Source organism: Engraulis encrasicolus, chromosome 19, assembly GCF_034702125.1.
Source record: "Engraulis encrasicolus isolate BLACKSEA-1 chromosome 19, IST_EnEncr_1.0, whole genome shotgun sequence".
NCBI lineage: Eukaryota > Metazoa > Chordata > Actinopteri > Clupeiformes > Engraulidae > Engraulis > Engraulis encrasicolus.
Genome location: NC_085875.1, coordinates 13145564 through 13160934, shown reverse-complemented (window position 1 = coordinate 13160934; position 15371 = coordinate 13145564). Strand labels below are relative to the sequence as shown.

Genomic DNA, 15371 nt, shown 5'->3' with positions numbered 1-15371 from the left:
GTAACACTCTAGGTGGAGTTAAAATTTATTGCAAAGCCATAATTCCTTATTCAAGTAACAACAGTACAAATCAACAGCATAAAACATCACTGTTAAACATAAAGCATGCATGTAGAAAGGAAACGGTCCAATTTAGTATTCCCCCCAAATGTAAAACCATAGGCCTATGTCCCCACACAAATACTCAGTAGCACGAAAGGGTACCAGAGATGCTTCTTGCTTTGACCCTTTAATGTCAAGATAATGCCTCATCATCAAATTCGACTCGACACCTCAATGGAAACCGCAACACTTTTTTCCAGTCACATGACCAACTGCCATAATCCCATACATATAGTGCAAACAAGCAAGTGGATTGACAAAGAAACTGGTTCCACAACAACTTCACGTTGTTGTTAACTAGAGGGAAAAACATTGCCCTCTGTATTAACCTGAAAGATTTTGTTATCAATGGTTGAACCAAATAACTGTATATAAATTGACACCAAACGTTGTATTGTGAAGCAAGGGGTGGAGGCGGCAGAATAGAATAGAACGTTTGGTGTCCATATGTATTCTACAGTCATTGGTTTAACAAATTTAATGTTCCATAATTATTCCATATTTCTCATTCTAATATGAGGTGTTCAGGGTGAAAGGACAGCCAGTGACGTACAGTATATTGGGGTGTTGTGTGTAAAGCTTAAGTCCATCTGGTTTGAATAGGAGAGAGCAGTGACGAGCTGAAGAACTTGAGATGGAAGATAGTGCTGAGGTGTTCCAGAACTTCGGGATGAGGTGGAGGCACTCTAGAACAGCTGGATCATGCACTCCCTGGCTGGGCCGACACCCACCCACTTAACTGTTGGAGAGAGGGGTAAAAAAAAAAGATATGTCGTCCATGATCAAGAAAAAACAGACACAGATAACTTCAATGTTGTGCTCCTTTGCATTTTTAAGCCTATAAACTAGACTAACTCTAATGCAGCAGAAAATATTTTGACTCACAGGTTGGTCAAGCATCATAAACATAGAGGAAAATAGTTGTTGGCCCATGAAATGTCAGTGTCATTCAGTCACAATCAAGATTTGCTCCACCCTCAACCTTCAGCTTCATCAATGGTGCAATGCCAAATTATTCTATTCATTCATGTCATGTTGTTGTCATGTGTGTCTGTCTTGCCAAGCTAGCTTTTTTTTAGCCTTTCTTGACACTTATCGTCTATCTTGGTTAATTAAACAATGTTAATAGAGGCAATTCATGTTTACTCATGCGCCATGACTTCAGCTTTTGAGGTGTGGTCGGTTTGACTTACTGGGGACACTGATCTGGTTTTCCACGAAGCGGATGTAGTTCTGGGCCTTTTGAGGGAGGTCAGTCCATTTCCTAGCAGCAGAGGTGTCTGTCTTCCATCCAGGGAAGGTCTCATACTCTACCTCCACTTTGTTCAAAACGTCCATGTTTGCTACAGACAGAAAGTGGAAATAACAATCTAATGAGTTTACTGTGAGGGTAGTTGAGTTGGCCCTCTCCATCGACACATCTACACTGTATCTAAAACAGTACTACATATACACTTAGTTGACACTTTTATCCGAAGCTTACGCTTATTTTACAGGGTATCGGTTACAGTCCCTAGAGCAATGTCAGGTTACGTGCCTTGCTCAAGGGCACTGCAGTCATGGATGGAGGCGTAAGGAGAGGTAAGGGTGGGATTCAAACCCGCAACCCTCGGATCTAAAGACTGCCCCCACTTCACTACAACTACACAGCACAACTAAACTTCAAAATGTGTGTGTAACAAATAAGTATAGTACCTCACACTGAAGAATTAAAGTGTATTGAATTATTTGATTGGATAATTAACAAAGTCAGGCTTGCAACTTCACTTAACATCACTGCCCTCGACAGTGTACTAGACCAGCGGTTCCAAGGAGTACGTGTATCACTAAAGGTACTTGGGTACATGTTAGGGGGTATGTGGAAAAATATACAAATGTGTGGAGCATAGTCACATGGGGCAGGAGGAAGAGATATCGGGCATGACTGAGGGGGTACTCATGGCATGATGATTATATGAATTTTGATTAGGGGGTACACAAAACAGAAGTATAAATACAATTGGCGAATAAAATTAGACGAACATTGTCCACATTATAATTGTAATTACATGGGAAGTGGTGGATCCTCTTTCCATTGAGCTTGTAGGCCACACCCACTTTGATCTCATCCAGGACGTCCAGAATGTCCAGTTTAGTGAGGGCAATACTGCAAGGAGAACATAAGGCACGAGAGAAGTGTTAGAGGGCAATACTGCAAGGAGAACGGCGCGAGAGAAGTGTTAGAGGGCAATACTGCAAGGAGAACGGCACCAGAGAAGTGTTAGATTAAGATTCAATACTGCAAGGAGAACGGCACGACAGAAGGGAGAAACCATTGCAATACTGCAAGGAGAACGGCACGACAGAAGGGAGAAACAATTTACATTATTAGCTCTACTGCAAGGAGAAAGGCACGAGAGAAGGGAGAAACAATTTACATTATTAGCTTAGTGAGGGCAATACTGCAAGGAGAACGGCACAAGAGAAGTGTTAGATTTTGGAGGTCTCCATGAGTCTCTTCTCCAATAAAAAAAAATGAAGGCTGAATTCTCTGCCTTCTCTGCAAATGCACGAACAGCACGAGAGAAGGGAGAAACAATTTCCATTATTAGCTCTTTTCATTCATGAGCAAGTGTGCTTCTTTTCTTGTTTCATTGATCAATTTCAATACTGCAAGGAGAACGGCACGAGAGAAGTGTTAGATTTTGGAGGTCTCCAAGATTCTCTCCATCCAATAAAAATTGAAGGCTGAATTCTCTACCTTCTCTGCAAATGCAGCAGGAAAACCACTAAGGTTTTACAGAAGGGAGAATCATTTCCAGCAGCCCTTTTCATTCATGAGCATCATGTGTGATTCTTTTCTTGTCAACTTTCATTGACCAATTTAACTCCAACCGTAGACAAGCTGCCATTTGTGCAACTACAACAATGGGTTCATTCTGCTAGGCAGAGCGCATGCACACTTCGCCAGTTTGATGCATTCTGGTTAGAAAATTCTTACCAGAAGGCAGCAAAATGGCAAAGTGTGCATGCGTTCTTCCTAGCAAAAGCATGACTGCTTCATCACGAACGAACCCAGTGACCATGGGAGCCACAGAAGCCAACAAGGGGGGTCACCTGTCCCGGGCCCAGGGAAATGGGGGGCCCATAATTGGGTCCTCATCACATGAAATGTATTGTGTGGGGGCCCCTTTCAGATGACTTTGTCCTGGGCCCAGCCAAAGCGGTCAGCTGCCCTGATGGAAGCAGTTGCCAAGAGCATCAGGTGCAGTTACCAGTTACCAAGGGATCGTGTACAAAACAGCATTTGCAATTTCAGGATTGATGTCACTGACAGATCGTTTCTACCATTGCTTTTATTGTTCGCCTTGAACGGGACAGCATGTTCTAACAAAACCAAAACAAGTTGTCATATTACACACTCACGCTGAGAAGCCGTTGATCATGTGGGCATATCTGAGGATCACCAGGTCCAGCCAACCACAGCGCCTCTTCCTTCCAGTGGTCACGCCCACTTCGTGACCTCGCGTCTGCAGCAGCTCTCCAATTGGCTGGTAAGGAGAAACATACAACATAACAGATCATTTAAACCAATTCAACTTCTGCATCAAAAGCAATCCACGACATGATGCATCTGTCGAAGCAGTCGATTTATAATTCGACAGCTTATAGAGCATTTTGAAGTTCTTATATATTCAGTTATAGAGTGCTTCAGTGTCCTTCCAGTAGAGGCCATTGGACTCAGGGTAAAAAAATAGAAAAATAACGTTTATTCAAAAAAGATTATGTTCTTGTCCAGCTTGCATTATTGCATGGAGTCTATATGTCCTGCAAGGGGGGCATGTACCAGTAACCCAATCTCTGACCCGGCCTTAAAATCTAGCGGTGACCCTAGAACCGGCCCTAAATTTATCGCCAGACCATGTGACTGTCGCTCACTGGAGCTATCAGGTTTTTTAAACAGTTCCACTCACAAACACACACACGCACATACACACACACTCACACACACACTCACACACACGACATGTGCATGCACAGGCAAGCTGAGGCAGGGGGACAAAGGGGTCAGTTGTCCTGGGCCCAGGGACACAGAAGTACCCCAGAATTGGGTTCTAATTGCATTGTATGTATTGGAAGGTGGGCCCTTTCAAATGATTTTGTCTTGGGCCAGGCCAAATCTGTCAGCGGCCCTGTGCTCGGGGGCGCACACACACACACACACACACACACACACACACACACACACACACACACACACACACACACACACACACACACACACACGCGCGCGCGCGCACACACACACGCGCGCGCGCGCGCGCACACACACACACACACACACACACACACACACACACACACACACACACACACACACACACACACACACACACACACACACACACACACACACACACACACACACACATTCTGACAGCTGGTCCTGTGGGTTAATCCATGTGTAAAGGTCATATAGTGCACTGTGTGCAACAGGAGACCCGTGACGTTCATGTCAAACTGAACATGACAATCACAGTGAGTTTGTCACCACACTTAGTAACAACTGAACAGGAATCCGTCATACATGCTTATGGCGTCCGAAATGGGAAAGTTACAGGTACAGTCGATACCTACCTGTTGCGTCGCTGCCTTCATTACGTTATAAGAAGTCATATATCTTTAGCATGCATCGAAGTAGCAGTTAAAAGGTTTATGATGATGTTCCTTAACAGGTGCATAGGCCACTGTAGGCAGTCACACTCTCAATTCACTTCATAACTCTATGGAATTTCACTTGTTGCAGATCACAGAAGGAATACATTTATGTTCCCATCAAAACTGGGCAAACTGAAGATGCTTTGGAAAGCAGAATGTTATACATTTATTGCACGAGCACATGCTTTGATGCCTTGGATTGAAGACCACATTTTGACATTTTATACACACAGAAGTTTGCTGCAATTGTCAAACAGGAAGTTTAGCAGATACAGAGAGAAGACATCAGGAACCGGAATGCGGTTCAAAATCAACAGCAACATCAGAATAACATACATCACCAGAATCAGAATCGAGAAAAGAATTTCTCAATGTTATGGAATTAGAAAAAAAAATGTCGGTTGAGCACTTACATTGAGCTGCTCTGTTGGGAAAGCACCAATGCCAACTCTGGTGGTGTAGGCCTTGGAGACACCGTAAACATCTCCGATGTTTGCTGGAGGGATGCCAAGTCCAGTGCACACACCACCCACGGTGCAGTTTGATGATGTGACAAAAGGATAGGTACCTGAAACAGGGCAAAGTATTCAGTGGACAACGTATGGCACAGGTTCTTCAGCACGGATGCACTGGCAACATCTGCCAATGGTTTTCTCTGGTAAATGTTTTGGTTGAAAGGCTCATATTGTTTATTGTCAACCTCTTGTGTTTCCAACAAACAGACAGACTGACTGACCAATGGACAGTGGACATGACCAACATGGAGGCGGGACCATAAAGATGTGCACACATCTGGAGGTGCCATGCGTTTGTGCACTGCACAGTACCATGACAGGGAAAACTGCCCAGGGGGACCCGGTTTCGGGTGCGACCTGGGCTGTAGGCCGTTTCCATGCCTTACCCAAACTCTCTCCCACTCTCCTCCAGTCAGCTCTTCACTATCCTGTCAATAAAAGTCTAAAAGATGTATTGTGCACATCTGAAAAAAATGTGAATGTTTAAAGAGTGAGTAACCAGCCTTACACCCATAGCCATGGATCAACTGGTCTTGTAAATCTAATCCCAGGATGACCTTACATTAACCCCAAGTTAACGGTTTCGTTTGATGTCTTAGCGCAGAGTGTAGTACATGCAGTACATAGTGAACATAGTGTGCATGGTTAGGTTTATTAGTATGGCTTGCCTTAAAGCAACACTCAGTTTTTTTGGACACAGGACCTCATTTGTGTATTTGTATCTTCATATAACACCTGGGATCCCTACCGGTATGTAGCTTTTTATAAATAGAGCATAGTTTTTTAAAATAAATGTTCTACTTCATAAATTTGTCTACTGTTTTCAACTGACAAACATACTAAATGTATTTAAATTATGCAGAATATCAGATGCACATGTCCCACTTCAGAGAGATTTTTTGTCAGTAGCACATGTCAGAACTATGGGCCTATTTTTTCTTACTGACTGCCATATGTTTCAGAGGAGGAGGAGGTTGATAATGATGATGATTATAAAAAAAAACGGAAAAATAATAAAGCCATTGGCTATGTTAACATGAGATATTTAATTTGGAATTCACTCCATTTAATTCTGAATAAAGATTAATTCCACTTTGAAAACGTCATGTAAAAACCTCTTAATTCAGAATTAAAGGAAAGATAAAAGTAAACTCGATGGAACTATTTAATTTTGAATTATTAATTCAGAATTAAAAACATCATGTAAACGTAGACTACTGAATGACAATGATACGTTTTTGGATGTGCGCACGCAACTTCCTTTTTGCTTCAAATGCAGCTGCGGTTGGTCAAGAACATTGTAGGTGGGCCACCGAGGCAGTGATTGTGTAAACATTATGGGATAAATGAAATCCAAAGGGGGTGTATCTAACGATAACGATTATAAAACCGTTCTTACCAAAGTCGATATCAAGCAGGGCTGCGTTGGCGCCTTCAGCAAGGATCTTCTTTGCTGGTCCATGAAGTGCCTCGTACATGAAGTGGACACCATCTCTCACCATAGGCCTCAGTTTCTCAGCATACTCCTACGACCATCACAACAACACCAGATACTGTCAGAGGCACATTATAAATAGACAGGTAAACACACTATATACCAGGGCTTTTCACTGGCACCTGCCAACCGGCCAAATGCTGGTAAAACTTGACTGTGGCTGCTAATAACTTCAGTGTCACTAGCCAATTTGGCAGTTAGCTTATTCTATGGTATGATGACATATCAGAATAGCCTATATTCTGCACTTTGCCCCCTGTATCATATGTTTGTAGATGTTCAAGGAAAAGCTCAGTTAGTCATTATTGTATGATTTATTTCCATTTAAATAGCGTGCACTCATCTTCTTGCTTTAGCACCTCAACTTCTGAGGTTTGATGTACAACGTCATGATAATGAAAAAAAAAAGAAACAATATCAAACATAATCATAATCATAATGGCCAGCAAGCGAAAAAGTTAATGCCAAGCCCTGCTGTATACATATTTTAAGGATCTCTCAACAAACTGCACTTGCAATAAGTCACATATCACAATAACAAGGCACTTTACAATATGGGATTTCATTGCCTTGCTCAAAGACACTTTGACCTCTAGCCAGAAGTTGAGTTGAAGTAGCCACTTCTCAGATCTCTGCTGAGGTACTGTTGTACTGCGTACAAAATCACTTATTCATCAAGTCCCCAATTATTAACGCACAACTTCACAAACCTTCAGCTTCTTCAACTGGCCCTCAGTGTCGACTTTAAGACCGGGATACATGGACTGATACTGCTGTACAAGGTTCTTGAACCTGAGGACAACAAATCGTGATATACTTAAATGCATTGCACAACTTTTCAGCCTCATGTCTTAAGACTAGGGATGCACCGATACACATTTTTTCACTTCCGATCCGATTTCTAAATTTGGATATCTGCTGATACCGATACTACTCCAATCCTATACCAAAATCACATACATGCATGGGTTTCAACTTGAGGTAGGCCCAAGTAGACTATTAGGTCAGAAAAGGAAGTCAGAAGAACAGGAAACCAATTAATTAATACAAAGTAACAAGTAAAAAAGTAACAATCCCATCCTGATTTCAAATTAACATTACACTTGACTCAATGTCAGTATCAGGAAAATTCTGATACTTTGGGAAAATTCCGATCCGATCCGATCTCTGAATTATGTTGATATCTGAACTCGATACCGGTACACTGATACCGATATCCCATCCCTACTTAAGACAGTTACAGTATTAAGACATCAAATGCCATTTCATGAATATTCATTTCATTACATCAAAAAAAGTGTGAAAAAAAATACACAAAAATGGTCTCACCTCACAGAAAACTCTTTGAAGTCAGATAAAAGGTCACAGACGCGAAGTCCAATACGGGATGCCTTGCTCGTGTATGTGGGTCCGATTCCTTTTTTTGTGGTACCAATGCTGTAAAAGAGTTTGTTATTACATTTTATAATGCTGTTACATTAGCATGTGTATGTTTTTGTCTCTGTGTACGTATGCATATCTTTCTGTGTGTGTGTGTGTGTGTGTGTGTGTGTGTGTGTGTGTGTGTGTGTGTGTGTGTGTGTGTGTGTGTGTGTGTGTGTGTGTGTGTGTGTGTGTGTGTGTGTGTGGCAGTAGCATGTGTGTTATCTATGCACTCTAAGAACGGTGGGTAATTTTAGTGCCACCAAGAAGAGGTGTTATTCGTCACCATTACTTACCACCACCGGTTAGAGTAACACAGCTGTCTGGGCAACTGTAACCCAACCGCTGGATTTTACTACGTTTGGAAGCAGAGTGACTTTTAACTTTCTGGGAAGAACATAAATGTTTCTACTTGAACTTGAAAAACTTTGAAAAACGTTGTGATGTAAAACTTTTGGGAAACTTTTGAAAAATTGAGTAACAGTAATACTAAACTGCCATTTCTGATAACAGGGTCCTGTGTGTGTGTGTGTGTGTGTGTGTGTGTGTGTGTGTGTGTGTGTGTGTGTGTGTGTGTGTGTGTGTGTGTGTGTGTGTGTGTGTGTGTGTGTGTGTGTGTGTGAGTGAAAGAGAGAGAGAGAGAGAGAGAGAGAGAGAGAGAGAGAGAGAGAGAGAGAGAGAGAGAGCGTGTGAGCGTGTGAGCGTGTGTGTGTGTGTGTGTGTGTGTGTGTGTGTGTGTGTGTGTGTGTGTGTGTGTGTGTGTGTGTGTGTGTGTGTGTGTGTGTGTGTGTGTGTGTTTTCCATGTTCTCTGCTGACCTCTTGCCCTCCTGTGCTTGTCTCTGTGCCTCCAGCATCCCGTCCACTTCCTGGTGGAAGTCAAACACTGAGGCACAAGAAACACACCCGATGAAGACACAGATGGGTAAAGATGTCACCATAAGGAAGAAAAATCCGTACTCACAAACTGCGTCTCATTATTTATTTATATTACCACCATGTCCAAAAAGCAAACGCGTTTCGGCTATCAAGCCTTCATCAGTGCGTGGTGATGAAGGCTTGATAGCCGAAATGCGTTTGCTTTTTGGACATGGTGGTTATATAAATAAATAATGAGACGCAGTTTGTGAGTGCGGATTTTTCTTCCTTAAGTTGATAGATTTTATCGCACACCCAAAGACTTTTTTCCAAGAAGTTGAGCGCGTCCTTTGCCAAAATTTAAAGATGTCACCAAACATCTGCCATGTTTGGACAATCGGACGTAGTCATTTACATTAACAACAGAATTATTTGCATAACACATTGGAGGGATGGATGAGAGACAGAGACAGAAAGAGAGAGAGAGAGAGAGATAAAGACAGACGGACATACAGACAGATAGTAGTTTGGCATACCTATGTGAGCACGGTCTGAGATCACCAATCTCTTCTCCCAGCCTTTGAGACCTTTTGAAAAACAGGAAATACACCTGTAACTTGCAGAAGGACACCATTCAAAGACATTTTACACAGGGATATGACTGCAACATGCATGGGTGCAACATGGAAAGCCTGGATGACAAATTATTGTTTCCCAGGTCGACATCTTCTGTGCTGCTCTCCTCACCTTTCTTCTCATTTTTGTCCCCCTCTTCAAACAAACCAGGTAGATGGATGACCACACCATTACCTACACACACACACACACACACACACACACACACACACACACACACACACACACACACACACACACACACACACACATCATTGGTATACACACCTAGCACCACACAGATCTTGTGGAAGGATCTCTGTAATGTACGGTATGCAGGATGTTAGGCTCCTCAAGTAAACGGCATCCCTTACCAATAGGGCTGTAACAATATTGTATCGAACCAAGAAATCGTGATACACAGAGTCACGATATTGTATCGCGATACAAGGAGGCAGTATCGTGTTTAAGTTTTTTTTATCCATCAGTCCCGAAAACAACCACATGATATGAAGTGATAGCGCTTACAAGATTCAAATAATCATCAGCATTAAATACGCAAAAAGCAAAAAATTAAGCAACAATTATTCGTAACCTCTTGTAACCTATTCTGCCAATTACTATCAGTTTTTATTCCTAATTGTATTTTATAATGTTGCCAAATATGAAATCGTGGGGTGTATCGAACCGTAGGTGATAAATCGTGATACAAACTGAATCGTGAATTGAGTGAATCGTTACAGCTCTACTTACCAATGACGGAAATGCATTTGGGGTTAATGATTCCGCTGGGGAGGAGATGGAAGTCATACGACTGTCCGTCCACTACAACCGTGTGGCCGGCATTGTTACCACCCTGAAATGGAGGACAGCACAAGATTGACATTGACATGATTGCGATGTTGTTTCTTGAAGACAAAAAAAATGGAGGTGGACAATTATCTGACCGTGAAATTGGAAGGCTAAAAACATCACTGCCGTGACTTCTCTCATCTCATTTCTGTGGTTCAAAAGTTGTGCAGACTCTGTTGCAGATGCGGTTACAGCCTCAAAATTGAGGGAATGAAGTGAAATGTTTTTAAACGTCTCTGAATGACAGCTGGCATGAAGTGTAGGATGATCAAAATAAGTGCAGGATCAACATCATAATGAAATTTGATTTTGATTTGATTTGATGCTTGTCTTCAGTTTCACCATCGTAAAAAACATACAGTTACACATTACACATTCAAAGACATTACACATTTAAGACAGACACCCCATTCCACACAAGAGAAATCCAGGAAACCACTCCAGTTAATGGATGAATGAATAGGTGAGATCCAACAATGTAAGAAAATAAAATAAGATATTACAAGGAATAGCAAGTAGATAAATAGGTAACCATACCACTCCATTAAATAGATGCTCACATAAAATAGCCTACTAGTCATAATGACTCATCTAAGATATAAATCCCTCTTGTTAATTATGTTAACTGCATTTGGGACAAATTATTTCTTGTATAAGTTTTTAGTGGCATTAGGTACTCTAAAGCGCCTCCCAGAGGGTAAGGGCTCAAATTCACAGTGCAGGGGGTGGGACGGATCACTAAAGATCCCCAGTGCTTTCCTTCTCATATTCTCTTGGTACATAGAGTCCAGGCTCCTCTGTGGTTTCCTATGATTTTTGTAGCCATCTTAATTACTCTGTTTAGTTTAGTCCTCCCCTGAATGTTTAGATTGCCATACTACATAATCATATTGAAAGACAAAACACTTTCCACTAAACTCTTGTATGCCATTTCAAGTATCGCACTGCTTACCCCAAAGCTGTTTAACTTACGCAGTAGGTACAGGCGTTGGGAGCACTTTTTGTAAATAAAATCAGTTTACCTAAAAGAAAAGAAAAAATAAATTAAAGTCTTCAGCACCCTTTTTTTCAATCTTGACTATGTATTCTGTGCCCTTCATTGAAATTCGTCTTAGTGGTTGGTGGTTGGTATTTATTTGGACATTCCAAGAGACAGACATGCTGAGATGATTGACAGACAATTTACCTACACTCTGTCTTCTTAAGGTTCAAACATGGGATAATGATAAAAGTGATGACTAAGACAAATTTCAATGAAGAGCACAGAATACATAGTCAAGATTGAAAAAAGGGTGCTGAAGACTTTAATTCATTTTTTCTTCCTCTATGTATGTTCTGATTTTGTTTTATTTTCATGTTTTACTTTTCTTGTTTCTAAGGTGACCTTGGGTGTTCTTCAAGGCGCCATGTAACAAATAAAATCTATGTGTTTATTTTAATTTCTTTATTGACTTCCACAGGTGACCCACCCTCCCTTGAAACTATCAGCAAACATGACATGACATGTCATATTCTACCCATTGTCTCCTATTCTACAGTATATGTTTGTGTTGAGACAGTGGAAAATACTTGTGTCTTTGTAATATTCTGAAGGAGGACTGACCCAATGGTCATTCTGGGTCCAGTATAACTATTTCACATCTTTTCACATCTGCTTTCCAACTTCACTGACAGGCACTTCCACTTTATTTTAATTATCAGTTTATTTTTTATTTTACATATTATTATTTTTTCCCCTCATTTTTATTTTATTTTATTTTATTTTTCTTATTTTAAAACATTTATTTTTATTGTACTTTTATTTCTATTTTATTTTTGCATTTTAATTACTCTCCTATTGTTAATTCACTGAAGCTTTGTTGTACTTTCCCTACTGTTATGTATTTGTTTTGATTGTAAAGTGTCCTTTGGTATTTTGAAAGGTGCTCAAAAATAAAATGTTTTATTATTATTATTATTATTTGTGTGACCGGACTGGAATGGACTCTGTTTGTGAAACAGAGCAACCCAGATGAAACCTTTTCTATTCTAATCAGTGCGCAGCATGCCATACTATATGGGCCTATATTGCAGTGGTGTAGTCTACGTAGAACGCGGGTATACGGAGTATATCCACTTCTAAATTTCAGGGATTTCAGTATACCCACTTAAAATTGATTGATCCATTGTTTTGAATAGCACAAATATATACAGTATACTCACTTCAAAAAATGGTCAAATATACAGTATACCCACCACAAAAAAGTAGACAACACCACTGCTATATTGCATAATATTCCACCAGTGGAACGCTATAATAATCCATGAAAAGTTAACTACCATAGTACTACACTACTATGACATAACACAGGGCCTTTAGAAATGCACTACGTCTTGGTCATTGCTATTCTGGTAACAGCAAATTCATATCTAAACGGGTTAAAAGGTAGAGTTTGTAATATTTGTAGTAGTGTAATTCCAGAATGTATGCAGCAGTCCATTCACAAACGTCATTGTTTTCATGAATATTTAACACCACTGTCAAATTCCAAGTAGGCCCTATTTATTGTGATTTTAATACATGTATAGGTGGATCTTCCTATTCATATGTGAAAAGGAAAAGTGAAATTGGAGGTGTTAGTAAATATTTAAGGAAAAGAGAAAGTTATGAATGGGCAGCATTGATTCTGGAAGTAAACTACATAGCCCCTTACCAGACACCGTCCCGCCACTTGGACGTTTCAATAATAGACATTGAAAAAACTTAACTACTATAGTACTACACTACTATGGCAGTGCACAGGGCCTTAAGTGATACATTATGACTTGGTCATTGCCATTCTGGCAAATGCTAATTTATAACAGGAGTAGTGTCTTCAGGGGCTAAAAATGCACAGACTAGACCTTTGCGTCGTATTTAGCCTTTCTTCATGTCCACGGCATAATGTCAGCCTATAGGCCTTGTGGCTTTCACTTGACCATTAGCCACTGTGTCAGCTGCAAACGACTAGGACACCCTGTCTCCCTCCTCCTCCTCCCCTATCTTTCTCTCTCTCTCTCTCTTTCTCCTTCCCTCTCTCCATCTCTCTTCACCCCCCCCTCCCTCCCTCTCTAGCACTCACTCTTCACTCTCTCTCTCTCTCTCTCTCTCTCTGACTCTCTCGCCCCTGCACGCCATCTGTACCAAACAGGCTTGCCCTTTTGCCAAAGAGTGGCATGCCAGGAGGAGAAAGTGAACACGCTATACCCCCCTCAAGCGGTGCTGAACCCCTGCTGCAGGAGAGGGAGAAGGAGATCGCAGAAGAGAGAGAGAGAGAGAGAGAGAGAGAGAGAGAGAGAGAGAGGAGGAGGGGAGGGAGAGGGAGGTAGCTATTTTAACTTGTCTTGGCTGTGGTATAGTCAAGTGGTTCTCAACCTTTTTTTTTTGCACAAACACCCTATTGACCTCCTGATAAACCTCCCAACGCCCCCATGAGATCATCACAAGTTTGCCAATGTCCCCCTTAATAGTATTAAAAAATAAAATAGACGAATGCCCCCCCCCCCCCCCCCCCAATGGCAACTGAGCACCCCTCCTCTCAACGCCTCCCTCTAGGGCTCCCTAACGCCCCATGGGGGGCTGTAGAGCCCCTGTTGAGAAACACTAGTCAAGTCCATCTTCTGCCCCCCTTGGGGAGTGGGGGGGCAGCTGGAGACTGTGGCAAAGGGGCTGGTAGCTGGGAGAGGGCAGGGGGCTGTGAAGAGAGAGAGAGAGGGGGGGGTGCATTTTGGCCTTCTCACATGTCAGGACAGCCTGGGAATGTGACCCAGCCTCAGCGAGGAGGGGCTGAAGTCTGAGACTGACATTTACTGAGGACACGGACAAACACTTGCTGCACATGCTTCCATGACGGGCAGTGACACGAACTGCAGATTTCAGAAAAACAACACACACGCATGTGTGTTGTACTACATCTCATGGTCCGGCATAACTCACTGGTGCACAAGCATGACAGAGTAATGTGATAATTAAGGTTGTGTGTGTGTGTTAGACAAAAACCCATGCCAGACTTTTCAGTAAATATCAGTTGGTGAAAATGGTGAAGAAGATAGTGCATGCACTTTATTTTGATACAGCCCATATTGTACATGCTTTTAGATTTGAGCTGCCTTGAAACTTTGTAGTGTCTCACTGAGTTAAGTATGACTGTCATGCATCTTTTCCTCAGCACAAGATCTCATGCATACAGTATGTTTTGTGCTGCTATAACAGTCCCCCAGTTCACTGTGCCAGGCCACTATAGCCTACTATAAAAACTATTGGTGCAAGAACTTACTGAACTAGAACTAGGAACCGTATTACTCGTGCCACACACAGCATTACTTTAGCACAAGAGCCTTGCAAATGGAGCACAGTACCTGACACCTGCAAACCATGTCGGATTCCGTCGCCAAAAGGTCGACCACCTTCCCCTTGCCCTCATCTCCCCACTGTGCACCGAGGACCACTGTAACTTTGTTCCCTGGTTCGCTTCGCGGCCGCTTCTGTCCAGATGTGGGATTCGTGTAATTCTTGTGATCGTTCACTGACCAGCCAGACATCTTGGTAGATTTTAGTCCGCCGAAGCAGCAGCAGACAGTGGGGGTCAACGGGCGTACAGACCGTCTTGACAGCAACTGGTTGGGTTGACGTTTACGCGACAGGGGGACCTCCGATGAGGGGGCGTGGCGGGTCCTCCTGACTGGTCAAGGTGTTGCGCAATTACACTTCGCAGCACATAAAGCAAGAATCTTCTGATATTTACTTGACTGCCACTGTATTTATGGTTGAAACGTTTGATCGTGTAAACTTTACACT

At 42.0% G+C, this 15371-nt stretch overlaps 1 protein-coding gene across 1 annotated transcript; it reads right to left on the bottom strand.

Annotated features, from left to right (window-relative positions):
• Positions 1–13: 13 nt before the first annotated feature.
• On the bottom strand, positions 14–15203 carry adss1 (adenylosuccinate synthase 1). The gene is made up of 13 exons (XM_063183669.1): positions 14933–15203; positions 10457–10559; positions 9836–9898; positions 9625–9675; positions 9050–9116; positions 8140–8247; positions 7521–7602; positions 6715–6841; positions 5214–5368; positions 3508–3632; positions 2151–2248; positions 1296–1445; positions 14–841 (listed from the first exon to the last, which is right to left on the bottom strand). The coding sequence occupies exons 1-13, from the start codon at positions 15113–15115 to the stop codon at positions 789–791; spliced, it is 1365 nt and encodes a 454-aa protein (XP_063039739.1). The 5' UTR covers positions 15116–15203; the 3' UTR covers positions 14–788.
• Positions 15204–15371: the final 168 nt, after the last annotated feature.

Bases quoted from the DNA above. Each gene is read 5' to 3' on its own strand.
- adss1 (XM_063183669.1), bottom strand. From the start codon at position 15,115: ATGTCTGGCTGGTCAGTGAACGATCACAAGAATTACACGAATCCCACA. The intron at 2,249-3,507 runs GTGAGTGTGTAA...TTCTCCTTGCAG, and splicing joins ATGATCAACGGCTTCTCAGC to TATTGCCCTCACTAAACTGG. The intron at 1,446-2,150 runs GTAATTACAATT...TTCTGTCTGTAG, and splicing joins GAGGATCCACCACTTCCCAT to CAAACATGGACGTTTTGAAC.